This window comes from Aethalodelphis obliquidens, unplaced genomic scaffold (genome assembly GCF_003676395.1).
Source record: "Aethalodelphis obliquidens isolate GAN/ISIS:26980383/991018 unplaced genomic scaffold, ASM367639v1 scaffold1, whole genome shotgun sequence".
In the NCBI taxonomy this organism is placed as follows: domain Eukaryota; kingdom Metazoa; phylum Chordata; class Mammalia; order Artiodactyla; family Delphinidae; genus Aethalodelphis; species Aethalodelphis obliquidens.
This window is the reverse complement of record NW_020837945.1, coordinates 2,954,386-2,982,196: the sequence shown is the minus strand read 5'-3', so window position 1 is coordinate 2,982,196 and position 27,811 is coordinate 2,954,386. Positions and strand designations below refer to the sequence as shown.

Genomic DNA, 27,811 nt, shown 5'->3' with positions numbered 1-27,811 from the left:
TGGCACTGCCGCTGTCGTTAAGTCTGAGCCTCCCCATCAGGTGCGAGAGGCCAGCCTCACACACCCCTGAGCGCCACCCCTGCCGCCCGGAGCTGGGACACCGGGGTTCCAGAGGCTGCTCCCCTAGCTGCCCTCAGGGACCGTGTGGAGCGCGGTGAAACTAACCAGTTCCTCTAAAACACCGCACAGACTTGAGAGAGCGCGCGGTAGGGACTGGCAAGGCTCTCTGTAGAGGACCAGAAAATCAAGGCTGTAGACTGGGCAGGCCATCCGGTCTCCGAGGCAACCACCCCCCTCTGCGGCTGCAGCCCCAAAGCCGACGTCGACCACCCCAATCAAGCAGGCGTGGGCGCGTCCCGGTAAAATTTTAGTGATGGACACTCATCTCGAAATCTTTTGCTTTTGACTTTTTTCAACCCTTTAAAAATGTAAAAACTACGCTTAGCTCACAGACCACACAAAACTGGTCAACAGGCAGCATGTGGCCTGCGAGCCCGTTTGCTGACCCCTATCTTAGACAAAGACACCAAAAAGAACAAACCTAAATTGCTCCTAAAACCAAGAACTCAGAGCAGACTATTATCAAAAACCCTTCCTGGGCCCGATGCAGTGCTCACGAGGTCAGGCTCCCCCTCCAGGACCATGGCCAGGGCACCCCACTCTGCCCTGGGGACCCCATTCCATCCCAGGCACACCCCCTCTGCTCTCCTTTGCCCGAGACAGCCCCCAGTCTGGGGAGGTCCTGATGTCCCTTGTGGGAAGTTACCCCGGGCGGTTCACAAACAGCACTGTTTTCAGATCAATGTTTAAAGTAAAATAAGGCACTTAGGAAAAGTTTGAAGCCTTGCAGCTTCTGATACACAAAATGATTTGTGTCCAAGTACCCTGTGAAACCCCAAACCAAAGAAATGTTTTTCTTCAAATCAAAAGGCAAATGTTTCGGTCGGAAACAGCGCACTCATCACAAATGGTTCCACTCAATATATTCTGAGATTAGCTCCAGGTGCTGCTGCTGAAATTTCTAGAAGCTGCAAAACAGCTCATCTTTATCGATCAGTGATTAGAATTCAGCCGCCCCCTGCTCTGCAGCACGCGCACGGAGTGCAAACCGAAATCAAACACACACAACGCCACCCGTCACTTCCCTGCGGAGTAAGCCTGCAGCCGGGCTTCTCTGTCCGCACGCGTCGCGGACAAGCTCCCGTCTCCACCAGCGCCGGCGAGGAGCTCTCCGCACCCCGAGGGGCCTGAGCACCGGAGCCAGCGCTGCCCAGGGAACCGAGGACTTAACTCCCCTCAGGTTTACGGCCCCCGCGGCGCGCAGCCGCCTGCTGGACAGCGTAGTGGACCATCCAGGAGGGCGAGGGGACTGGAGAAAAGCGCAGGTGTGCACCGCACTGCTGGAAAGACGTCCGTCCGCGTCCAGGCTCCCCTAGAGGAAGCCGCGTGGACGAGCAGGAAAGGACAGCGCCACAGCTGCAGGGTGACGTGCCCTCCAGTGTGAAGGGAAGGGGCTTGGAGGCACTCACTGCTCAGGCATAGCGGCTCACACGCTGCATGGCCTCCCTCCAGCCAGAGGGCTCTGCTCAGCAACAGAATGTTCTAGAGCCCAGGGTCCCGCGTCCAGCTACCTGGCACGGCCCCAGGTGTCCGCTGAGTCGGGATGGACCTCGCCGCCCCCCAGCCCGAGTCGGGAATGAGGTCCCCGCTTTGCCTGCGTCAGGGCGCTGCGAGCAGGAGGGCGAGCACAGCGTCCCGCCGCCCCGAGGTGCCGAGCACCCCCGAGGAGCACCCCGAGCCGAGCTAGGACGAGCAGCTCCGTGGTGCGCGCCCCGCCTTCATCTTCTTGGTCTGCCCGTTGGACCCGCGCGGTGGCCCCCTGCGTCGCTTCTTCTCCAGCTGCTGCTGCAGCCGTTCCTCCTTCTTTTTCAGGTAAGTGGTCATGTTGTCGCAGGTGGCCTTGTAGAGGCTGCTGAAGCCACTGTCCATGCCAGCAGAGCCTGTGCGGAACAAGAACGGGTGCCAGTGTGCCACAGGAGCGCAGGGGCTCTGATTCTAGCGGGGGATGTGGTGGGCCGGAGGGACCCTCCTGCGACAGTGACCACCCGGCTCTCCATGGACCTGTGGCGCCTCCTCTGGCATGGCCCCAAGGATGCCCACCTCCTGGTGGCCACACCTGGCTGGACCGAGGACTCGCTTCTAACAGGACATGTGGGGCCCGGAGGTCCCCGGGAGGCCAGGTGCAGAGGCTGTGGCTGCGTCCTGTCGGCACCGTGCCCTGCTCCTCTGCACTGGGGACTGGGGTGTCCTCCAGCCAACAGCCAGTGTGGACCTGAAATCTGCCAACCACCGAGCGGCCGGATGCAGACCCCGCAGGGCCCACAGAAACAGTGGGACGTGCGGGCCGCTCTAGCGTCTATACACACCGAAGCTGCGTTTGTGTCCCCAGAGCTCGGAGGACCCAGGCCTCCATCTGGATGGTGGCTTGTCTTCCCAAGAAGTCTTCTGAGCAATCATTTCTTTATTCGAGTAAAGGCACCTGAGTTCCAGGGCTGAGTTAAAAGCACCCCCTGACACAGCCAGAAGCTGCGTCCCAAGAGCCTGCCTTCTGCCAATACAAACGGAGGGGCTCTCGGCACCTCAATCTCCGCTAAGGGAACCAACCAGGCCCCGGCTCACAGCAGCTCTGCTGTCCCGACGCGGACGCGGACACACACACCGCACCCACCACAGGCCCTGCACCCTCACCCACAGAACAGCTTCCTGCTGCGTTCCGCGCTCTGGAACCAGCGTCCGCCCGCGCCCACGGCTGAACATGACCCTGCAAAGCAGGCCAGGGCGGGTCCTCACCTTCCAACATGGCCCAGTTCTCGCGAAGGTGAGCACAGACCCTCTTCGACACAGCACTTTCAGGAAGAGACTGAGAAGACGAACGGAAAACCTTTATTGGAAAGAGGCCGGTGGACAGTGGTGACCCCTGTACTCACAGGAGGCGGAAAGGCCGCTCTCCCCAGTTCATCAGGCATGGCAGCGACCGCGGCTCGCCACGCAGGACTCCGCCCAAGGTGTCTGGAACCTGGCAGGTGCCAGCTGGCGGCACCACTCACTGCTAGTTTTCAGATAAAGACCCCCGAGCGAGCTGCTGGGAGCTCTGAGCACTCGTCGAGGCCGTGCAAGTTTGCAAAGGGCTCTGCGGGTGTCACCTGCTTCTCCCCATGGCACCTTAGACACAGGCCAGGCGGGAGGCGACATCCCTGCTTTCCACACGGCTCACCCAGGCCACCTGCAAGGAGGGGCCCCCTCGCTGCCCAGCGGGACCACTGCCCCAGCGCAAGGCTGCGCCGAGGCTGCAAATGTTAAGGGCTCACCACTGCGGGCTTTTCTCCTAAAAAGACGTGTCAGAACAATCACAGGAAATACATACCAATGACAGCAATTCACCCCCGACACACCCGTGCAGGCACCGTGACACTGAAGAACCCGGCCAGGCACCCAGCTCCCTGCACCCACGCCGCAAGCCCTGTGACCGCTGTCCCCCAAGGACACAGCTGCTGGCATGGGCGTAGTCGACGGAAACAGCGGGGCCGCCCATCTCACCTGCCACTGGCCGCCCACAGGCCTGCAGAGCACGAGGGGGGCCTCCCGGCAGTCCTGCAGGACCCACAGCCCCCGGGCCTCCTCGAAGGCGGCGTCCCACACTCTGTGCTGGAAAGTCAGCTGCTGCTGGTAGACCAGCTGCCGCCGGGGGACATCCAGCTGGAAGAGGCAGACCACGGGCAGCCTTCCCAGGGAGAGAGGGGACGATCACAACAGCGCCCACGGGGGCACTCAGCCCCGGGCCAGCCCCGCCAACACCTCAGCGGCAACCTCGGGACGCCCTGAGCCCAGAGCCCCCAGCCAAGCCACTCCCGCTTCCCCGACCCCGGGAACCGTGAGCTAATGAACGCTCCAGTCCCGAAGTCCGGGGACAGCTTACTAGGCAGCAAAGTCGAAGCCGTGCAGATGAGACAGCCGCCCTGCCCGCCAAGCAGCGGACGGGACCCCGGGCCGCGCTCAGCCCTCCCCAGCAGGCTTTTTACCCTCTAATCCTGCATCCTCATTTCCAACATGAGCTCAGCCGCCCACCCCAGGCCTGCTGTCAGGACAAGTGACAATGTGGGAGGCCCCCAAACGCCCCCCCCCCGGCACGCAGACAAGGCCCAGGAGGGAACGCTGAGTGGCCCGTGCCCCCCACACCCACCTCGTCAGCACCGCCAGCCCCCGACGGGTCTCTCATGCCCAGCTGGGACTGACTGAGGTGAACTCTACCACAGCCGACCCTTCGTTGGGATTCTATCTGCACAAAAGACCAGCCGGGGGCCACTGCTCCCTTCACCCTAGCGGATTAAGATGCAGCGCACAGAAAGGGAGCCGCCCGGCCCGCAGCAGCAGGGCTCGGAAAGCGAAGCTCACTGCAGCAGACGCCGCGCCAGCGTCGCCGTCCAAGCCTCCCGAACGGGCCGCGTGGGCTCACCCGTCACACAGGAGCGCCACGCAGTCCTCCTGGCGCCAGTAAGTGATCCTGGACGCAGCGAACCTCTGAAAGGAAAAGCAGCGGCTTCAGGGGTGTCAGCCTGGCAGGACCTGACGCCGGGCTGCTCTGCTCCAACTGCGCGCATCGCTGCAGGACAGACGGTCCCCACGTGTGGTCCATGACAGGCAAAGAGAAGACACTGCAGGACTCTCTGCACACCAGTGAGGGCACAGCTCACAGGGAATTCCGACACACAGGGCAGACGGCAGAGGCCGCTCCGTGGCTCTGGCCCTCCCTCCGGAGCTGGGCCACATCTCCAAGGCCAATGGAATTGCTCAAAAAGGAGGGAGGACAGAGCACACGGGGAGGGAAGGAAGGCGTGCACGTGAGCGTCCACACGCTCCGGCAGAGGAAGCAGCCTGGGCTGGGAGCCAGCAGAGGCGCAGGGGGCACGGCAGGCCCACGCACAGCTCTCGGGGGCTGCCCTGGCCGCTGCTCCCCTCTACGCTTTCTCCTCGCCGTCCAGGGGCGTCAGGGGTGAGCAGAGCGCAGACGGGAAGAAGGCAGAACGAGCAGGCCTCTCTCTGCCGCAGCTCTAACGGGGGCACCGTGGCTGCAGAAACCCAAGGCGGAGGCGCGCACGGGGGCAGCCAGGGCAGCTGGAGGCCACTGACCCAGAGGGCCCTGAAGCCACTGGGCTGGGTGGCCGCGGCCCTGGGGTCCTGGGGCTCTGACCCACGTCAGGCCTACCTGCCCATGTGCTACAGAGAGGTCTCGGGGTGGACGAGAGAACCGAGAAGCCAAGGACGAGGGAGGAGAGCCCTTCAGTTCAGGCCCAGGTCTCGTTAGACACGCAGCAAAGCCCCGTGCCACGGGCTGCCACCCTGCGCATCATGACCCCAGCCCCCAGGCCAGCTCTGCAGGCCCTGGAAACGCGTGAGCAGACCCTCCCTCCCCACCAGGCCCAGCTGGGCCTCTGGAAGCTGCCAGAACCGTCCACGTGTGATCAGCTGGACCCTAGCCAAACAGGGCACCCGCCCGGGAGCATCAGAGCGAAGAACCCCTAGAGCCTGAAAGGCAGCCCACACCTTCTCCCCTGCAGATCCCCTGACAGCTGAAGGCTCAGGTGACCTGACCTGGGGATGCACTGGCCAGTGCGCCATCCTGGGGGCATGAGGCTGACCCACGATGGACAGAGGTAGGGAATCCTGGGCATGCTCAGCTCCCCACCAGGCACCACTATTTTTTCCATTTCCAAGCAGGATTAGAGGCCTTTCTGTAAATTAGTGGTTTGAATGCAAACATGGTAAGATATAAATTTTTTCCCATTTACATGACTAGGTGCCTTCAGAATTTGAAATACACAATTCCTCTCAAGCTAGAAGAAGTTTACATTGACAGGAAAAACACTTTTCCAACGTAAAACGAATTTTTTCCACAGGATCCACGACTGGAGAGACGCCCTATAAACCAGAGACAAACGTGAGGTTACCTTGTTGCTCCAGGGCTCCGCCGGCTCCTGCAGGCTGGGCAGGTGACAACAATGCAACTCGCGGCCGCTTCTGTACTGCCAGAGTCTCAGGGTGCAGTCCTGCACACACCAAGGACGGGTCAGCACCCAATGAGGCGTCCAGGCTTCACTGGGTAGTGGGAATAACTCAGCTACGTCCACTGCACCTCTCTCCCGGCTAAAGGCTCTTTGCTTAGAAACAACTGTGCAAAGCGTCGCACAAACCAATAAGTAAACATGGGTGACCCCACACGGCCAAATGGGCAAGGACACAAGACACCCTGTCACATGCCGGAGGTCAAAGACAACACCTGCTATGCTCGGGCTGGGAGTGAACACACACGCATGCACGCACGTACACACACGGACCCATCAATGAGCACGCATTCGCACAAGGAGAAACACATGGGGTTGATGAGCATGTGACAACTGTCCACACATCACTGTTTAAGAATGGGTGAAAAGAGGACATCCGTTTGTTACCCATGAGAGTGTCAACTGGCATGGCCCTGATGTGTGCTCCAAAAGTAACATAAATGCAAAAAAAGGAGGGTTTATCAGGAACAAGACAAAGATGCCCACTTTGGCCACTTTTATTCAACACAGTAATGGCAGTCTTAGCCACAGCAATCAGACAAGAAAAAGAAAAGGAATCCAAATTGGAAAAGTAAAACTGTTACTGTTTGTAGATGATGTGATTTTATATATAGAAAAGCCTCCACCAAAAGACTACTAGAAATAATAAATGAATAGAATAAAGTTGCAGGGTACACAATCAATGTAGAAAAATCTGTTGTGCTTCTACACACTAACAACAGACTAAAAGAAAGAAAAATTAAGAAAGCTACCCCACTTACAATTTATTTAGGAATAAATTTAACCAAGGAGATGAAAGACCTGTACTCAGAAAAGTATAAGACATTGTAGATAGAAACTGAAAACACAAACAAATGGAAAGATATTCCTGCTCATGGATTAGAAGAATTAACATTGTTAAAATGTACATTATTAACTAAAACAATTGAAGACTCACTCCAATCACTATCAAAATCACAACATGTTTCAAACATAAGACCAAAAAATCCTAAAATTTATATGAAACCACAAAAGACCCAGAATAGCCAAAGCAATCTTGAGAAAGAATAACAAAGCTAGAGTGTGTCACGCTCCCTGATTTCAAACTATACTGCAAAACTACAATAATCAAAATGGCATGGTATTGACAGAAAAACACACACACAGATCAATGGAACAGAATTGAGAGCCCAGAAATAAACCCATGCACTTATGGACAATGTACAACAAAGGAGTAAAGAACATACAACAGAGAAAGGGCAGTCTCTTCAATAAATGGTGTGGGGTAAACTGAACAGCCATATACAAAAAAATAAAACTGGTCCACAATCTCAAACCATACACAAAAATGAACTTGAAATGGATTAAAGACTTACACGTAAGACCTGAAACCATAAGACTCCTAGAAGAAAACACAGGCAGTACACTCTTTGACATTGATCTTAGCAATATCTTTCTGAATATATCTCCTCAGGCAAAGGAAATAAAAGCAAAAATAAACAAATGGAACTATTTCAATCTAAAAAGCTTCTACACAGCAAGAGAAACGATCAACAAAAGGACAACCAACCGAATAGGAGAAGATATTTCCAAATCATATATCTGATAAGTGGTTAATAACCAAAACAGATAAGGAACTCCTACAACGCGACAACAAAAAACCTTTAAAAATGGGCAGAGAAGGGGCTTCCCTGGTGGCGCAGTGGTTGAGAATCTGCCTGCCAATGCAGGGGACACGGGTTCGAGCCCTGGTCTGGGAAGATCCCACATGCTGCGGAGCAACTGGGCCCGTGAGCCACAACTACTGAGCCTGCGCGTCTGGAGCCTGTGCTCCACAGCAAGAGAGGTCGCGACAGTGAGAGGCCCACGCACCACGATGAAGAGTGGCCCCCGCTTGTCACAACTAGAGAAAGCCCTCGCACAGAAACGAAGACCCAACACAGCCCAAAATAAATAAATAAATAAATAAATTTATTTAAAAAAAAAATGGGCAGAGACTATGAATAGACATTTTTCTAAAGACATACAGATGGGCAACACGCACATGAAAAGATGCCCAACATCACTAATCACCAGGGAAATGCAAATCAAAACCACAATGAGATATCACCTCACATCTGCCAGAATGACTACTACCAAAAAGACAACAAATGACAAATGTTGGCAAGGATGTAGAGAAAAGGGAACCCCCGTGCACTGTTGGTGGGAATGTAAACTGGTGCAGCCACTGTGGAAAACAGTATGGAGGTTCCTCAAAAAATTAAAAATAGGGCTTCCCTGGGGGCACAGTGGTTGAGAGTCCGCCTGCTGATGCAGGGGACACGGGTTCGTGCCCCGGTCCAGGAAGATCCCACATGCCGTGGAGCGGCTGGGCCCGTGAGCCGTGGCCGCTGAGCCTGCGCATCCGGAGCCTGTGCTCCACAATGGGAGAGGCCACAACAGTGAGAGGCCCGCATACCGAAAAAAAAAAAAAAAATTAAAAATAGAGCTACCATATGATCCAACAATTCCACCCCTGAGAAGAAAACAAAAAACACTAATTTGAAAAGATATACGCACCCTTCTGTTCACTGCCACATTATTTGCAATAGCCAAGATCTGGAAGCAACCGAAGTTCGCATCAACAGAAAAACGTGGTACACACACACACACACACACACACACACAATACATTACTGAGCCATAAAAAAGAATGAAATCTCACCATTTGCAGCAACGTGGATGGACCTGGAGGATATTAAGCTCAGTGAAATAAGTCAGATGGAGAAAGACAAATACCATATGATTTCACTCATACGTGGAATATAAAAAGTAAACAAACAAAACAAAAACAAACATGCAGATACAAAGAACAGAGCAGTGGTTAGCAGAGGGGAAGGGGTGGGGGGAGGGCAAGATGAGTGAAGCGAGTCAACGGCACTGCATTGTGACGCATGGTGACTAAACTTTCGGTGGTGAGCACACTGTAATGTATAAAGAAGTCAAAATGCAACGTTGTCCACGTGAAACGTACACGTTATAAACCAACGTTACCTCGGTAATACAAAAAAGAGGAGAGGGTTATATTAAGGAACGTTTGTTACAACGCTCATTAAGACGGCAGGAAATAGAACCACACATCTAAGGAGAAGGACCAGACAATGAGTGAAACGAAGCAGGGTCCACGCCAGCATCCGCCTCAGAAAAACCCCTCCTGTGAGTGGGATCCCTTTACTGAAACCAGACGTGCACAGGCCACACCCACCTGCGGAGCAAATACGAAGTCTGATGAGAAGAACCTCTGTGTGATTTAAACGACCGAGAGAGAAAGAGGAAAATTAACTTCCCCCAAATGGTTAAGGCAGGAAGCTCCGGGTGCTGGGACGTGAGTATGAATGCCTTGCCGTCAGTATGGCTGATAAACAGGGAGACGAACGCACGTCTACAGGTGTCCCCACTCGCCCCTAGTCCCCCAGGCGACAAGGGGTGTTTTAGAGCAGAGCCCTACAGGACAAAGCCAATCACGGGGAGATGCAGACAGAACCCAGATGCTGGGGACAGATGATGGGAACAAGAGGCCTTGGTCTCGGGGACGCTGGGACACATGTAGAGAAGAGACACGGGGCCCCTCCCCACAAAGGGTGAAGACAGGACACCGAACCCCACCCCCATGAGAAAAGGAGGACTGACTGACCCAGGAGGGCTCCCACAGGGATGCAGCCAGGTGCCCGAGTCTGACACCCAGCAGCCCCAATGCCATAAGCGGACGGACCACCAGACATCGAGGAAAACCTCCAGCTGGAAAGGTATGGGACACACAGGGAGGAAAGGAAACACACACAGGAAAATCCCTAAAAAAAACACACGTCACAACACCTCAAGGAGGTGGGGGATGGGGGCTATGAGGGATGGGGCTATGAAGAGAGAACATCCCAGGGACGAGAAAGAGCCTCTTGGAAAGTAGAAACCACAGCGGAAATGAACACGCCCACAGAAGGCTGGAAAATAAAGTTGAGAAAATCTCCCCCAAAGCAGAACAGGGAGCAGGCACATGAGAGAAAAAATATGAAAGGGAAGAATCAAGAGTCAGCGGGTCAAACATCCAACTGCACAAATCCCAGGAAGAGTGAGGCGCGGACGGCTCCAGAGGGAGGGAGCCTAAGGAAACTCCCAGGTCTGTGGACCTGAAGACTCAGAACGGAAAAAGCCACTGACTGTGCAGCTAATTTCAGGGCCCCCATGACACCCCCGCCCTGCTCCATCATTCTTCAGAGCACGGGGTGAGAAGGCCCCCAAAACACGGCCAGAGAGAAGGGCGATCAGAGCCCACATGAAGGACCCAGACTCAATGGCCGCAGACTTCTCAAAAGAAAAAGCAGGCAGAAAACCAAGCAATCTAAAAACCAGAGAAAAGCCTGGAGCAACGGCTTGACAATCTGCAGGGAAACACCTGACTGAGCATCATACACCTGCCTGATAACCGAGTGCTGGGGGCGGGAGAAGGGCACCTCCTGAAAGGCAGGCTCCTTCCTAACCACCCTCCCTGCACCTTCAGAAAGCTGCCCCATGACATGTACCCCAAACAAGGTCGGGGGGCACGTTCTGGAGACAAGGAGCCCACCAGCAAAGAGGGAGGGGACGCAGGCAGGACACTGCTGATGCCCATGCAGATGGCAGCAGCTGACACGAAGAAACTGCTCGTGCTTGTTTCTTGATGACTCGCGTTGTTTGGAAACACCGGCCACCAAGAGGACACAGCCGAAGGCTCCCAGGGCCTGCCTTGGAGGCCACGGCGGGTGGAGTGCTAGTTTCCACTCTAAGCCTTACAGCAGCATCTGACTCTTTAAATAAACATACAATCTGCACTTCACAGCGTGCAGGGCACGCAGCATACCACGCCTGGGCCGGGCGGCCCGTGAGGAGGTAGGAAGGCAATGGGATGGGGCACCAGGACGGCCAGCGCCAGCCCTACTGCAGTTCTGTAAAAAGGAGTAGAAGCAAAACGCTGGACTTGACAAAGCTAAGTGGTAAGACCAAAGGTGGTCACTACGCTTTTCTGTGTGGCTATTTTTTTTTATTGTAAAAGAGGCTTACAGCAAAATTCACAGAAACTGGCTATCTCTGGGAACTCCAGCACGTTTATTTTCTTCTCTTTACTTTCACAAGTCACTTTCAAGAGAAGGGAAAAGTAAAAACCTGTGAGAAACCACACTTGGTGAAGGAAATGGGACGTGGCCACCGCCTGGAAGGCCTGCCTGTCAGGAGTCCATGAGGCCCCCAGCCCACCCCAGGCCCCTGAGTTGCATAAAAGGCTAAAGGGTGGAAAGACAAAGATAAAGGGCTGTGGGCAGAGCTTCTGAAAAGAAAAGAAGAATCAGAGCCAGTTAGGAACTCAAAACCTGCACTCCAGCAAAAGTACTGCCTGATGATCCTTCTGAAGAGGGTTCCTTAGAGAAAGGTGCCGCCAATCACTCAGCTGTTAAGGCTTCCGGCTCCTGGGACAGAGCTGCTGTACTTACTGATCAAACTTCCACCACGGCCAAGTGCCTGGCCCCTCTCCACGCGCTCACACAGGGGCGGGTCAGGGACAAGGGCTAAGAGCGGCAGGACCGGAGGGAACCAGGTCCCTCTGGGATTCGGAAAGGGCCGTCTACCAACCGTTCTGACGAGGTCATGGTGCTGTAAGGACCCCTCAGACCGGAGTCCCTGCACACCGGTTCTGGCTCAGTGCGCGCGCGCGCACACACACACTCACACACACACACACACACACACGCACGCACGCACAGCCCTGGAGCAGCCGGCCGGCTCTACCCTGCAGACCACAAGCACCACCTAGTGGACGGCCACCCAGGAAAGGCACGTGCTGACCTCCCAACCACGCTGGGAACAGAAGACAGGCTGCTGGCTGACAGGTCCTCCCCCAGCCGAGGCTCCAGGCTGCGCCCCCACCACGGGGAGCCGGGGCGCCCGTGGGGAGCAGAGCACTTACCCCAGATGAGGACAAGAGCAGCTCGGGGTGGTCGGGCACCACGAAGATGCGGCTCACAAACCTGCAGGTGGAGAGAGGCAGAGGGTGAGCCGGGCTGCTGTGACTCTGCCCCGCCCGTGTCACCTCGGAGCCTGACCCCAGCAGAAGCCGAGAGGGGTAGCGTGACTGCGTGGGGAGCACGCCCCGTCCCTCGGGCCCAGAGGCAGTCCCCGGCCGCGCCAGCCAGGAAGGCCCCCGGGGTTCTGCCCTGCTCGGGAGCTGCCCAACCACGCGCTTCAACGGGGTCTGGGACACCAGGGTGACCCGCGAGCAGGGCCGGGTGGAAGGGGGGCAGCGCCACCGACCGCAGCCAGGGCCACACCCACAGGCCTCAGCCGAGCAGCCCAGCCCCCCCAGAAGGCAGCCTCGGGGCTGCAGGCGCGCACCAGCGTCTCTAACGCTGTCACCCTGGGAGAGGGGCCCCCGTGGCTCCCTCGCCTCCACCGGTTCCATCCCAGCCACCTGGAGCCTCACCCGGCCTGGGCCCCGGCCTGGCTGCAGCCACCCTCCCTCCCCAGGACAGCCTTCCCCGAAGGCCCTCAAAAAGGAACAAGAACACGTTGCAGGATGAATGCAGCCTGTGTCCCCCGCAATGGCACGTCCACGACAGCGGGTACGAGCCACCTTGATGTCTTTACAGGAAAGGAGTGGAAACCACAGTTTCCAGGGCCTTCACCAAGACTCTTAAGGAGCAACGATTGGTCATTTATTCGCCGAAATATCCACTGAGTCTAGGACTCGGCGGGAGACAGGCCATAGGAGACCCTGGGTGTCCGCGGAGGCTCAGAAAGGCCCGTCCAGCAGAAACACGGCCGCAGCCATGACGTGAGTCACCAAGGGCACTTCACATTGGCTGATACCCACGCTAAAAAGGTAAACAGACTCAGGTGAGACTAATTTTAATACTATGTTTTGACTTAACTCAATATACCCAGAATGTTATCATCTCAACATGCAATCAATGTAACAAATTAATAAGGAGCTATTTTTACACTGTCTTTTCACACTGTCTCCGGAATCAGGCGTTTTACACTAACTACTGGCACCTCTCACTTGAGACCTGGCGGCTCACGGCTCTGAACTGGCCGGCACAGGCTGAGAAGCCCAGCAGGGAGGGGCCGGGGGGAGGGGTGCTTCCTGAGAGGGCAGGTGGCATCGGGCGGAAAGCTGAGTGAAGGAGGGCGCTGGGCAGCGTGGGCAAGAGCTTGCCTGGTGGAGAAAATGGCACATGCAAAGGCCCCGAGGCACAGTGTGCCCAGTGGGGTGGGGAGCAGCAAAGGCCCCCGAGAGACGGCAACGGGGCGGGGGGCTGGCCGGCCACAGGAACTCTGCTCGCAGGATTACCAGACAACTGAATAAAAGCTAAAACAACGCTATCGTGACGTACAAAGCCAGCAACCATCGCCCTTCAAGGTCAACGTTTACGTTCCATTCAAAGACCAGGAAACAGGAGCGATCTCAGAATTGAATTAAATCCCTCCAATTCTTCCCCTGCCTCAAATAACACAGTTTAAAACACTTCAGCCAGTTAAACTAAGTGCTTTTCCTTCCTGCAAACTGTAATCAGCCTTTTGCCTCAGAAGAGCGACATTCTTCAGAAACGCCACCCTCACATGACGTCAAACTTCACTTACTAAAGGAGCGCCCACTTGCCAGAAGACAGATGACAGAGCAACAACGCCTGCCTGGACGATTTCAATTGCTGAAGCCTGTTCCTCGTCCCCCGACACACCCCCACTGACCGCTGACTCTACTGCCGGGTGCTGAAGGGCATCGATGCTGGCCTGCGGTGACCACGCACTGGGGACTGAGACCTCGGTACCACCAAGAAAACCTCTGGGAAATGCATTCTGAACAGGGAAGGAGGTCCTGAAGGTTCTGAAGCCCTGGGACCAGGGGGTGAGCTAGACGGGGCCCAGGAGGAAGCAAACCGATGCAGGCCAGGCGTCCAGGCTGGTCCCCTCCTCCCAGGAGGCACCTCTCACTTCGCCACCAGCTTCCCCAGCTGAAGGGTCCACCTGCGTTTCAAACCTGAGCCTCCCTCTGTGGAGGGTGAGGGACTCACTCGGTGGGGGTACAGGGACGGGGGACACTGACTAGTTGGGGCGACGGGGACAGGGGACACGGTGCGGGGACAGGGGTCACTCGGTCGGGGGACGGGGGACACTCACTCCGTGTGGGGACGGGGATGGGGGACACTCACTCGGTGCAGGGACGGGGACGGGGGACACTCACTCGGTGCGGGGACGGGGGGCACTCACTCGGTGTGGGGACGGGGGACACTCACTCGGTGTGGGACGGGGACGGGGGACACTCACTCGGTGCGGGGACGGGGGACACTCACTCGGTGTGCCCGAGGCAGAAGGACTCGATGTTGTGCGGAGCCGCAGCCCAGCTCACCCGGATTTTCTCGTCCCGGTCGGCAGTGAGGATATAGCGGTCGTCGGGACTCACGGCCTGTGCACGAGGGTTAGAAGGGGCGGGTCAGCATGGCCGGCTCCCCCCGCCACCCCAGGCCTCAGCTCACGTGTCCCCCGAGGGCCACAGCTGCCCCACACCTGCTCCCGCCCCAGCCCGGCCGCGCCCACTCCCGTCTCCGGCACCTGGTCGCCTTCCTCTCCTTCCTTTCACGTGTCCCCATGTCCAGCCCGCCACTGAGTCCTGGTGATCTGTCCTTCACGACCCCCCCAGTTCCTGTGAGCCCCTGCAGGGTCCCACCCCGCCCCCGCCGCCCCTGGCCGCAGCCCAGCCCTCGTGGGCCTCTCGGGGCCCCTGGGGGCGCAGCTCGTGGCTCGGGGGCTCCGAGGACGCCTGCTCTTTCCACACCCTTCCCCCTCGTCTCCCCGACCTGGGCCTCCCCCACGTCTAGACCACACAGCTGCCCCTAACTTGACCGTCCTCTTTCAGCCTGCTGCCAGCTTCACCTCTGAAATCGGGGCCCTGCCCACAGCAGAGCCCAAACCCGCCCACCTGGCACACAGGCCGCCCCCTCCTCGTCCCTTGAGCCGGACTGTAGCCAATGAAGCACGTCGCCCACGTACCACATCCAGGAGCATCGACAGGTGTCCCAGTTCAAGCTTGCCGCTCCCGTGCGGCTCCAGCACCGAAAAGGAATAAACGTCCCCAGACTTGTCTGCTACCAGAACCTTCTCCTCAGAAGCCGTGAAGGTCAGGGCTGTGCACCTCCTCACCACAGTCCTACAAGGCCAGAGAAGCCCACGGTCGCCTCTACGGGTCGTCGCCAGGGCCGCCCACTGACCCGCAAGGCTCCCGCCATGTGGCAGTTACCGAAGACGGTGCCAAAAACATAAGGGATGGAAACAGAGCCAAGGCCTCCGACAAAACTTACTTTCGCAATATCTTTTCTTTTAAAAATGTGCTAATGGCAGAATCTGAGCGGTGGGTTTCTACGTGGCCAACGTGAGACCCGCTCAGCCTGACGGTGTGTTTGAAGGCTGTCCTGATAGAGCGCTGGGGGCGGGGCTCTCCGGCCTCCCCCGTGCGTCGTGCGTTGGGGGGGGACACAACAGCAGCCAGCTTCCTAAACGCCAATGCGCTCTGGGCCGCGACCAGAGCTGCGGAGGGCCCTCCTGCCCCTGTGGCTTCCCATCCAGGACCCCGCCCTCCGCGCCGCCCACCCACCGCCGGCTCTGCCGCCTGGACCGGGATCCTGCACGCGCTGCTCGTGAGCACACGGGAGGGCCGCGATGCTGAGAGCTGGGGGCGCATCACAAGTCCAAATCCTTGATCCGGGGCCACAAGAGCTGTCACGTCTGCGAGCTGGTTCAGTAACGACATCAGCCACGAGGAGCAAAACCACAAGTGGTGACACAGGCCCCACCGCCGGCCCGCTCGCCCTGGGTCGGGGTCATGCCGGTTCCTCCTGTTACCATTTTTCATTTTGTTTCTACTGGGACGTCTTCCAGGTAGCAAACTAGGCTCTCCACGACAAGGTGCCCGTACTTTTCATCCTACGTTAGAGACGAGCCATAACGCTGCTTTACACTCAAACGCCTTCCGCTTATCTACACGCGTGGCCTCTTCACAGAAGGGCCGGCCTCAGCTTTGCCGTCACCCGAGGGCTGGAAGGAGACCCACTGTCCCCATAAAGAGCTAACGTCCGTGCAGAGGACACCCAGCTCACAGCTGCCTGACTCCAGCCGTCAGCCTGAAACGGAAACTGAACGTTACGCCCCCCACGCAGGGCCCATCAGAGCCCCGCCCGCCTTCCGCCTTTCGGGAGGGAGGGGCGAGGGAGGGGCGAGAGGACAGAGGAGAGAGCGGGAGACCCTGCTGGGTTCCAGGCGCCGCCATGGGGCTCGGCTGCTGCTGGACGGCCCCCACTCCTCGGTCCGGTGCAGCCCGGCAAGGAGGCGTGATGCCATGACGTGGGGAAACAACAACAAGGAAAGGGAATCAGACCCCAGGTCAAGACTGATCAGAACCCAGAGCGCGCCCATCATTTAAACAAACGATCTGTGCTGCACCAGCAACACAGCTGCACAGCCTAACGGGCCCACTGAGCATCTGCGCGGAGCGCGGCCACGGCCTGGGGGGGCCGGAGGGGCAGGCACGACCTCCTGGGGGGCACCGGCCTAGGACAGTCCTCGGGAGGCAACAGGCTTGCATCCCAATGAGCTCGCCCACCCCAGGAGGAAGTGAGCCCTCCAGAGCCGGCCCCCTCCCCACTGCAGCCCCCCCATTCCCACTCTGCATCTCGCCCCTTTGTCCTCTGCCAGCTGGGGGCTTCCAGCTTCTCAGGCTAAACCCGTCCTGGCAACGATTCCAGGACGTGGCTCAGCTGTGCAGGACAGATGTAGGAATTGGGACCCGTGGGCATCAGGACACAGGTGGCGGACAGGACCGTCGGTGGCTGGCCATGCCGCCCCAGCAGAACGAGCCCCAGGGGCACCAACCTTCGGCCTCCGCGGGGTCTGGGGCCTCAGCACTTTCCCTCGCTCCACAGAGTCACTGGGTTCAAGGCCCAGGCCCCCCCCCGGGTGGGTGTGGCCCCCTCCTCCCTGCCAGGGACAGAGGAAGGGCCGCTAGAGCGAGCTCTGAGCTGTGAGCAGGTCCCACAGCCGCTCAAGGCCCTGGCCGGTCAAATGTGCATGAACTGGACGTCAGATGTACTGAGGGTGGGTGCCGTTCTGAGGGGGCCCATCAGATCCCAAAGGGGTCTGTGCCCCAAAGGTGAAGAGCTGCTGCACCCCCTCCAGGGTGACGTCCACTCGACCAGCATGGGGGGGACCGCCCACTGCATGTCATCGCCCCGCCGACTTCAACTCACCCTGCTCTCCCGCAAAAGTGTAATCAGAGAGGAAAGGCGCTGAGCTCAGGGTAAACGCACAGGAAAAGGCAACGGGAGACACGACCCCTGCCCTGAGCTCGCCCCGGCCCAGCCCCTTGGCCCCATTATCCAAAGGCTGCAACACGAGGGAGGTCCTGCAGTTGTAATCTGTTTCCTTAATTTCTTCCAATCACATCATGCCTTCCACACCACCTAATGCAAGCATTTCCTACACAAAGTTATTCTGTTGATATCAACTTAAAAGCCAAGAAAGAACGACTAAAGGGAAAATGCCCAGCACCGAGACCGCTAAGGTCTACGGCCCCGAGCGTTATTGGGTCTCACGTGGAAAGAAGCCCCGACACACAACCTTCCAGAGACAAAACAACACGGCACCTTCCCTTCAGTCCACACCCACAGGCCTCGAGGTAGGGGGACCCAGGCACGGTCACAGGGCCAGGTGTCTGAACACCCGCCCTGCCCCGCGCCAGGGGAGGCCTCACCTAAACTCTCTCATTAAGAAGCCCGACGCCACGCAGACCCCTGCTCCCTCCTCAGACCCTGCACGAGCCAGGACCCTTCTAGAATAGCCAGAGCCGCCCAGGAGCCCTGGGCGCTGGCCGTGCCACCCCGGCAGAAGGGCAGGAGCTCCGGAACCAGGACCCAGGAGTGCGGCAGGCTGCGTGGACACCTCCGTGCCCACGTCCAGAGTGAAATCCCTACCCACCCGCGGAACGCACACAGAAGTGGCAGTTCACCCGCTTGTCTGCCTTCTAGCAAGTCCAGAGCTGCCACCTACAGAGCGAGAGCAAGCTGGCCGCCAACTCTCCCCACCACCAGCAGGCCCTGCGCCCGCACCCACGCTTCACAGAAGTGGTCAGTGTGACTGCGAGGGACCCAGGGGTCAAGAGCCCTAACAGTGGGCACACCTCCTCGGTGAAGAAGCACCCTCATCCAAAGAGAGGTCAGGCCCGTGGCCTCACGGCCTGGGAGGAGGTGATCTCTAGGAGGACAGAACAGGTCTCCAGGGGCAGAAACAGATCCCGCGAAGAAGGTGTCGCGGGGGAGGCAGGGGCCGCGCGCTGTCTCTCGCTCGGGATCTCTGGATGATGAGATTCAGAGTGATTTGGGTTTGTTCCCACTTTGGCCTTCTCTGAGGTTCCCAAATTTGTGCATGAACCAAAAAAATTCAAGGGGGAGAATGGAAAAAATTGCTGTGGTAGGAAACCACACTGCTCCAGGGGCCAGACAGGACACCTACGAACCTGCCCTCAGCTGCCCTCCCGCAGACCCCACAGGGGCAGGTCTGCACACAAGCACGCCCGTGGCAGCTCTGGACGGCGACCTGGGGGAGCCTGTCGGCCGAGGCTCACCCGTAGTGTCTCGCTCAGTACGCGACGCTACATGGGACGGCCGGGTGACAGGGCAGCCGCAGTGGATGGACTCATTTAACACAAATGGGAAAAACCCAAGTTCCCCAACAGAGAATCAAAGGGAAAAGGAACCACCACCCCGCAGAAAAGCAAAGGGCGTAAGACAGCTCACAAGATACAAGCAGTTCTTCAGGGAAGGCTGCTCTCCTCCCTCCTAACGAGGCAAGCACGCAGGTCCCACTTTTCTCTCACACGGCCCCAGGCCCAAGGTTAGATGCTACTCAGCGCTGGGGGGTGCGGTGTTTGCTCCTGCACTCCAGGGGTAAAGGGAAAACCCCTTGGGAAGGCAATTTGTGATCAACGACATAATTTACAAATACACATCTTCAGACTTGACAATTCAGTTTTGGCAACTTTTACAGATAAATGAGAAAAGTTACGTCTGAGAAAATATGATAATTCACCGAAGGACTTTTTGAAAGAGCAGAACAAGTGAAACGCAGGTAAGAAACGTCCATGAAGAGGGAAGGTCAAGAAAACGACGGGACTGCACGCAGTTGCTACTCTTCACAAAGTACTGACCAGCACAGACATCTCTGCCATCAGCTCCATCGGGTGCACCTCTAACACGCCCTTCAGTCCTGAAGACCCCAAGTCTCCTCTGACCCAGGCCTGATCCCCTGGGTCCTCTGATCCTTGCCCAGGTCCCCTCGGCAACCTGGGGGTCAGACGCAGATTTCCGGATGTCCCTGGAGGGCGATCAGAGCTCTGATACATCCCGCTGCAGGCAGAATCAGCCTGCATGTCCCCGAGGCACCCTGGGGGGCGCACCAGAAGCACCGCCGGACAGCCTTTACTTTAGCAAAAGAACTACTGCCAGATCCCTTTAGATCGTTTGATTTCCATCTTTTGGGGCAAAGCCCCCTTTCTGAGAATCTGACCTAAGGTATGGAGACTCCACAGACAAAAGTCAGCAGTCAGGGTCAAGAAAGGAGATTAACTACTGTTACGGGCTGAACTGTGTCCCCCCCCAAATTCATACTGGAATCTAAAACCCCCCCAGACCTCAGAATGTGGCTGTATTTGGAAAGACAGCCTTTAGAGAGGTGATTCAGGTGCGATGTGGCTGTCCAGGTGGACCCCAATCCAGTGTGATGGGCACAAGAGGAAAACAGCACACAGAGGGATGACCATGTGAAGAGACAGCAAGAGGGTGGCCATCTACAAGCCACGCCCAGGAGAAACCAATCCTGCTGACACCCTGATCTTGGACCTCAGCCCCAGAACTGTGAGGACTAAATACCTGTTGCTGAAGCTGTGGTGTTCGTTACGGCAGCCCTGGCTGCCTCATCAGCCACCATCACCTGCCATCACTGTCGCGGGCCTGCCCTCCCCGCTCCCTACAGGTTGTGGAAGCAAAACCAAGGCTACCCGCAAGGATCCCTGTGGGGGAGCTCAGGGTCAGAAACCCCAACGTTCCCGGCAATGCTGAACCCCGAAAACACGGGACATCGTCTGTGCTCTAAGTGACCCGCTGATGTTCCGGCTACGTTGGCAGGAAGATGCTGCCTCACAGGTCTCTCCGGGTAAGGGTGACGTGAATTCACACCGGCAGGAAGGAGCAGTTCATCATCAATGATCCTGTGGCTACACGGCAACACACACTTAAAAGTCATTCTGGGGGGCTTCCCTGGTGGCGCAGTGGTTGAGAGTCCGCCTGCCGATGCAGGGGACACGGGTTCGTGCCCCGGTCTGGGAAGATCCCACATGCCGCGGAGCGGCTGGGCCCGTGAGCCATGGCCGCTGAGCCTGCGCGTCCGGAGCCTGTGCTCCGCAGTGGGAGAGGCCACAGCAGTGAGAGGCCCACGTACCGCAAAAAAAAAAAAAAAGTCATTCTGGGGCTGGAAACTGTAACTGACTGTGGGCGGTAGCTGGAGGGCGCGGGTGCAAGGAGATTCCCCGTACATCCTTTTAATTTTCTGTTTTAAGCTTTTAAAACATGACCATCTATTGCCCACCTAATACACAAAAACACGTATAAGGTAAAAACGAAGTCATGTTACTGGGCTTTATTTTTAACCTGACTGGAATCGAGGGCAGAGTGGGTACTCCTTGCTTTTGATGCCGCCTGGAATCTGGCTTTTCATCCTTCTCTTAGCAAATAAGATGAGATAAAAATCTTAGAAGTGTAGCTGTCCCAATACAGGTGTGAGTCGGCTACAACAGGAAATTCCTTGACCTTGGCCCTTCAGTAGTTAGAGCGTTATAACCGCACACATTTATCTCTGATTATGAAAGGGCAGTTAAACCCTGCAGCCCGCAGGGAGGCGAGAAGAAGGGGAAGGGCCGGCTCTGCTCCGTGTGGGTGTTTCCATCAATGTCAAAGAACAATCAAAATAAAGCCCGCCTGCACCCTCCTAAGGAAACAGAGAAGGTGCAAGTTAAGAGAGTATCAAAGCCAAAGGGCATTTACATCTGCCCCCAGCCGACTGTCAGCATCACCCACCTCCTCTCCAAAGACAAGGAAGCTCTCGGGAAGCGAGCGCTCAGAAAACCACAGTGCCCCCTCCCTTTGAGGAAATGATGGAGAGAGATGCAGGAGAAGAATAAAAAGTCGGAAGAGCATGCACAGGACTTTGCTGGGTAAGAGGAAACACCCAGGCCCAGTGACAGCTATGTTCTTGCTGAGTTACTGACATCACCTCCCATCAATGCTGAGCCCCCAGCCCTTGAGATACTCAAGTAAGTGCACCGACTTAAAAACTCACCAAGTTAAAACCGTGGCCCAGGGCTTCCCTGGTGGCGCAGTGGTTGAGAGTCCGCCTGCCGATGCAGGGGACGCGGGTTCGTGCCCGGGTCCGGGAAGATCTCACATGCCGCGGAGCGGCTGGGCCCGTGAGCCATGGCCGCTGAGCCTGCGCGTCCGGAGCCTGTGCTCCGCAACGGGAGAGGCCACAGCAGTGAGAGGCCCGCGTACCGCAAAAAAAAAAAAGAAAAACAAAAAAAAACGTCGCCCAGGTGCCTTAACTTACACGAAGCCCCCGACACACTCCCAGGGGGCATGCTGGCATTCTCTATTTCTGCCACCACAAGACTGGAGAAACAGTGTTTGGAAAGCACGACGGCACAGTGGCCAGGGGCACAGACTCTGTAGCCAGTGACCAGGACAGGGTCCAGCTGAGCTGAGTAACTGGAGCTGCTTCAAAGTTTCCTGAGCTGCGGTGTGGGTGAGAACACCGCCCCGCCCCGCGCCGCCGCACTCACGGGCCTGGTATGAGAATTAAATCAGTTAACACAAGTACAGCACTCGAAACGGCTCCTGGCACAGAACTGGTGCTCTGTGTTAGCTTCTTACACTATCGCTACTGTCACTATTGTTATTGGCATGCAAGTGTAAGCCGTGCGTTCAACAGCGTAATGATTCCACGTTAGCATTTCATACCTGACACTCAGACATTGCCATGGTTTTGTACGGAAAAGAATCAGACGCTTACTGTCATCAGTTAAAGCGAAATAGCTGCCGGACGTGGAGAAGGTGGACGCCAGAACCGTGTCACTCCCCTTATCCACGGGCTGTCCGTCCTCCCTGAGAAAGAGAGGGGGCAGGTCAGGCCTTACCTCAGCAAGTGAGCTGCGCCCTCCAGGCCAGCCCTGTACGTTTATAACGCGATCGGACGTGGAAAATGTGATGAGCTTCACGTAGCCAGAACATAAAACATATTAAGGGGACACGGAGAGGTTAAAGACCACTCTAATTTTTAAGGAGTAAAGCTAATTAAACAGAAAAGTCTCTCAGCATGCACACCAGAATCCCAAGGGCTGAGCTGCAAAGACCCTCAGGGGCCCACTCCCTCAAGGACATGAACTGATCTACAACTAGAGGCAGGGATCAAATCATATTAAGAAAAATAAAGTGGGCCCCAAGCCTGATTCTTCTAAAGAAAACCACCATACAGAACGACCATACTCTGAAAACAAACCTATGGCTACCAGGGGGGAAAGGTGGAGAGGGATAAACTGGGAGATTGGGATTGACATATACACACTACTATATATAAAATAGATAACTAATAAGGACCTACTGCAGAGCACAGGGAACTCTACTCAATATTCTGTAATGACCTATATGGGAAAAGAATCTAAAAAAGAGTGGATATATATATAGATGTACAGCTGATTCACTCTGCTGTACACCTGAAACACAACATTGTAAATCAACTATACTCCAATAAAAAATTTTTTGAAAACCATACTCTACTTTTATCTTTCAATTAGCTGAAGTTAATTTCATATACCTGCTTTCAATGCATTTAAAATTGCCCTGTTATTTCAAAGTGCCAATAAAATAGTTAACTACTGACAAAAACGAATTTAAAGTATTTTAAAAACTGCTAATATTCTTAATGATGAATTTGAAAGGTAGTTCCACATTTCTCTCCTGAGGTGGTCCCTGGTTTATCCACACAGCCGGGTAACAGAAATGAAGAATTCAGCAAATAAGACAACAGCTTACTCATTAGACTGAACGGTCCCATTATTCAAACCATGCATCAGCCCTGAAGAGGCTCCCCTACCATCTCACCCTTTATGCTCTTGTGCCTCCTTTTCTGCAGCACTGCAATCATATATGAAGAGGCTGTCATCATCACTAAAGAAAAAAATAACAAAAACATTTTAAAGGAAGCACTTCGGTAATTATAATGTTCATTTCTTTTTTTTTAACCTGGATCAAAACAGTATTTGCATACTCACTAAGGGTCTTATCCACAAGAAACTGTCTCCATAAGATATTTCAGGGAACAGTTAAGGAGCTTTATTTGCTTAACCTATTTATATTTGCCATACATAACTGATATGGTCTGTCCATAAAAGTCAGTTAAGTGAAATAAATGAAGACAAAAATTCAACTGGAAGTAATATACCGTTCTTTGATAACCAGAACATCAGTGCAAGATGGCTATGTAAGAACAAGTTATATTCTGATGTTATTGAGTTTTCAGAGGGTCTTTTGCACCCGTTTAAAACCGCCATTACTTGTTTAGAAAAATGTCTCATCTGCCCCAGAAAAGCTCCCATGGCTGCCAAGCATTTACCAGTACAGAAGCCGCCCACCTTCCCTATCAGACCCTGAGCTCCCCCTCCAGTGCCTGGCACAGAGAAGACATCGTGCAAATTTATAGCCTTTAAAGTGACTGCAGCCAAACTCTTTTCACGTGGCACACTGCAGCGCAGGAAGCCAAACAGTCCTCCAAGCCAGAAACTGTGCCAGCCAGCCACTAGATTTCCTCAAAAGGTATGGAATGAAGCAACCAGATGGAGTCTAATTTAGCCGTCTCTCACTGTGGCATGTGTTAGACCCCGAGGCTCTAAAACGAAATAACCTGGGCCAGACAACAGCTTTGTGAATAAATCTGTGAAATCTAAACTTAACATCTTATTGGATCTCTGAAACCAAACACTGAACAAAGAACACAGCGAGTATCTTTACATTTGAGAGACACATTGTTTCACGTATGGAAGAATCAAAACTACCCTGGGAAAGAAAACAGGGGCCGAAACTTACCACTACTAATATCCAAGAAGCTCCTGGGTCAAGACTATTCGATCAACAAACATTTACTGATTTAAAAATCCCGGGAACGATAAGGAAGGAGCGTGAAATTAGGGAAAGCAAAAGCAAGACCTTGTAATGGGCCACTAGGGAGGTGCGCGCAGTGGCTCTGGAGTACCCCCCGAGCGAGGAGGTGTCAGATAAAACCCTCCAGCCCCGAAGGGCAAGTAGGGCGGGGTCGAGGGATGCGGGCTGGGAGGAGGAAACAGGCACCTACGCAGGAAGAGGGAGGGGAGAGACGGGGTGCGCCGAACTTGGTGGCCGGGAGTAAAGCCCTCTCCCCAAGGGCTGCCTTCCACCCCTCTCTCCAGAGAGAGTCTGACCAGCGTCCCCCAGACCCCGCAGAGCCCGGAAGTGTTCCACCCCTCTCTCCAGAGAGGGTCTGACCAGCGTCCCCCGGACCCCGCAGAGCCCGGAAGTGTCTCGCGCCGAACCCTCAAAGAGCGCCGCAGACCCGCCGCGGAGGGCGCGGGGCCCTGGGCAGGCGGCTAGGGGACCCCTGGGCGGGTCTTGGGAGAAAGGCGCGGAGAGCGGACATTCCGCGGCGCAGGCACGCGGCCGGGCCCAGGTGGCAACGGAGAGCTCACAGGTAGTAGCGGGGCTCCCCGGGGTCACCCCAAGGCGGGTGCAACCCCGGATGTGCGGGAGAGCCGGGGTCTCAGGGCCCCGACGCGCGACCGCAGCCTTGGCTCCTGCTCCAGGCCCAGACCCCTCACCTGCTCGAAGTGGAGGTGGCCAGCAACCGGCTGCCGCCCCGCACCACCAACTCATTCCCGCACAGCGCCAGCCCTGCAGAACCCGCCATGTACCCACCCGCCGCGCGGCTACCCACGTGCGCCGCCTAGCGCCTCTTCCTGCCAGCGCCGAAAAGTGACGTCAGACGTAGACGCCGCGAGGAGACGTCATCCGGGCTGGCCCCGCGAACGCGCCAGCCCCGGGCATGCGCAGAAGGTGCATTATCCCTAAAACTCGCAAGCTAGCCTTCGCGCCTCTGGTGGCTTGGGGTCGGTTGCTGATCGCGTTTGTCCGGATGGAATACACTTGCTTGTTTAGTGTTCGTCTCATCCTCCAGACTGCATAAGGCCAGTTCTGGATCTTTCTCACGCTGTGGCCGGGCGACTTGGCCGGCCTGGTACCTACTTGGTCCTTCAAAAAGTGAGAGGGTCTGAGTTTGCCTCCAGGTCGAGGACACGGTGTCAGAGGTGGGCTCAGAGCTGAGGGACGATAAGCCAGACGCGCCCGAAACGCAAAGCCTCTGAACTGCTATATTTCAACCCAAGATAGGGCTCCTTTCCTGTGTTCTTATGCTCATGGAGTGGGTCACCAGGCATCAGTTATGCGGGATGATTTCTCGGGACTCTCCGCCCCCATATTCCACACTCTTCATCTAATCTCATAAATCCTCCTGGACGCCCCTTCTCTCCAGCTCCGTGGCCTCCGCCACGACACAGCCCACAGGAGTCTCACTGCTCACTGGTGTCACATCCGCCCTTGTCTCCCCGCCACCCCCACCTCATGCAGTTTCCACACTGAAGCCAGAGGGACCTTTTCAGAACACAGTTCCAATTCCCTGCTTAAAATCAACAAGTGGCTTCTCATTGTTCTCAGTACAGAAACCAAATCCTAATCTTCCACTATGAGACCAAGTGTGGTCTGCCTCCTAACGACTCTGCAGCCTCCTTCCCTACCAGGCCCGCTTCAGTCTCAGTGCTCTAGCCGTGACTACCCTTCCGTTCACTGGAACAATGGTTCTGCTAACCACAGGACCTTAGCGCGTGCTATTCTTTCCGCCTGAAATGTTCTCCCCACACCCTGTCTATGTCCCTAGTTAATTCCAGTCACTCAGTTTCATCACAGTGGAGTCATCACTTAATCAGGGAAGCCTCTCCTGACTTTCCATTATTTGCATCCACGGCACCGTGATAACTTGTTTAATGTCTGTCTCCAGACTACAAACGCCATGAAGGCAGGGACTGATGCCTACTAAATTGGCAAGTCACCGATCGATGCCCCAGCTTGCACCACAAAACCTGGCATGAAGTCAGTGCTCAATATTTGCTAAGTAAATAAATGGAACAACTAATTGGCAGTCTTAAAAGATCAGCTATTTTTGCATAAGACGAATTACGATAGGCATGAGGCATGGAAACTCTGCCTGACTCAGCCCCACCTCCAGTTTGATTCAAGGATGAATTGACACCCAGACTTAAAGCAGAATGCTTGGGAGACTTCCCTGGTGGTCCAGCGGTTAAGAATCAGCCTTCCAATGCAGGGGACTCAGGTTCGATCCCTGGTCGGGAAACTAAGATCCCACGTGCCGCGGAGCAACTAAGCCTGCGTGCCACACCTACTGAGCCTACGTGCCACCATGAGGAGCCCACGCGCTGCAGTGGAGATCCAACATGCCGCAATGGAGGATCCCCCGTGCCGCAACAAAGATCCCAAGGAAGAACCCGCGTGCCGCAGCTAAGACCCGCAGCCAAAAATAAAATAAATATTAAAAAAAAAAAAAAAGCAGAATGCTTGGGAAAAGCTGGGCTTCCTTTAAGGCAATGAGGTAAAAGGGGCTTTCATGGAGGCAGACTACGGAAGAGAGTCTGTATCACAGAACAGAGAACGCAGAGGGCTGGGGGCGGGAGGTTGGGGGTGGGGAGAAGGGGCAGGAGCTAAGCCGGAGACTCACATGAGATCATCGCAAGGGAGCTTCCAAGGAGGGATTGACGCTGGGCAGAAAGCAGAGGAAGCAGGAGGCTCCACAGTGTTTCTGAAGGTGAGTCGGCTATAAACATCATTTCTATTCAGCTAATCTAGCCGGTACAGTGAAAGTCCATACTTTCATGGTCTGGGGTATTTTTCAGGCCCGCAGGTGAATTTACAGTTTCTCTTCTGGGTGGGATAACAATACCAAGAGCACAGAGATCCTAGAAAGGGGCAGCCAGTCATCACAGGCTTGCAGGCAAATTTAACTTTCTTTACAATCGTGGTTTACATCGTTTTAAATGTTCTGTAACACACATTCTAACAGATACAATTAACCGTAATGTGCGTATTTAACCTGACCTTGGGGCTTCCCTGGTGGCGCAGTGGTTGAGAGTCCGCCTGCCGATGCAGGGGACACGGGTTCGTACCCCGGTCCGGGAAGATCCCACGTGCCGCGGAGCGGCTGGGCCCGTGAGCCATGGCCGCTGAGCCTGCGCGTCCCGCGTACCGCAAAAAAACAAACACACACTAAACTGACCTTGAAGCTTCCCTACTTTCATGTTATAGGTTACAACCTCGAGAAATAACTACAATTTTTTTGGAGTTGCACTATTCCTCTTAAGTCTTTATTATTTGTTATTTGGAGGAAAAATAATAAAGACTTAAGAGGAATCCTGCATTGTATCAAAAGCTATAAATGAAAACTTAAAGATCTGTACTTGACCATCA

The 27,811-nt window shown here is 55.7% G+C and overlaps 1 protein-coding gene and 1 long non-coding RNA gene across 4 annotated transcripts; both read right to left on the bottom strand.

Moving 5' to 3' along the window:
• Positions 1-789: 789 nt before the first annotated feature.
• On the bottom strand, positions 790-25,228 carry WDR4 (WDR4 tRNA N7-guanosine methyltransferase non-catalytic subunit). 3 transcript variants are annotated; one of them, XM_027087766.1, is made up of 11 exons: positions 25,099-25,228; positions 23,354-23,419; positions 22,214-22,357; positions 15,150-15,306; positions 14,453-14,565; positions 12,070-12,130; positions 6,006-6,104; positions 4,514-4,578; positions 3,598-3,781; positions 2,851-2,920; positions 790-2,000 (listed from the first exon to the last, which is right to left on the bottom strand). In XM_027087766.1, the coding sequence occupies exons 1-11, from the start codon at positions 25,185-25,187 to the stop codon at positions 1,804-1,806; spliced, it is 1,245 nt and encodes a 414-aa protein (XP_026943567.1). In that variant the 5' UTR covers positions 25,188-25,228; the 3' UTR covers positions 790-1,803. The 3 variants fall into 3 exon arrangements, with proteins under 3 accessions (XP_026943567.1, XP_026943491.1, XP_026943635.1); XM_027087690.1 differs by having other exon boundaries at positions 1,882-2,920; XM_027087834.1 differs by lacking the exon at positions 3,598-3,781 and having other exon boundaries at positions 1,882-2,920.
• On the bottom strand, positions 20,828-21,610 carry LOC113610094 (uncharacterized). Its single transcript, XR_003428957.1, has 2 exons — positions 21,540-21,610; positions 20,828-21,188 (listed from the first exon to the last, which is right to left on the bottom strand). It is a non-coding gene; the product is annotated as an uncharacterized LOC113610094 (long non-coding RNA).
• Positions 25,229-27,811: the final 2,583 nt, after the last annotated feature.

What these genes read in the sequence shown, in the direction of transcription:
- WDR4 (XM_027087690.1), bottom strand. Translation starts at nt 25,187, where the DNA reads ATGGCGGGTTCTGCAGGGCTGGCGCTGTGCGGGAATGAGTTGGTGGTG. An exon ending in GAGGCACAAGAGCATAAAGG is followed by an intron (nt 22,358 to 23,353) that starts GTGAGATGGTAG and finishes TCTCTTTCTCAG; the next exon opens with GGAGGACGGACAGCCCGTGG. An exon ending in TTCTGCCTCGGGCACACCGA is followed by an intron (nt 12,131 to 14,452) that starts GTGAGTGTCCCC and finishes CTCCACCTGCAG; the next exon opens with GTTTGTGAGCCGCATCTTCG.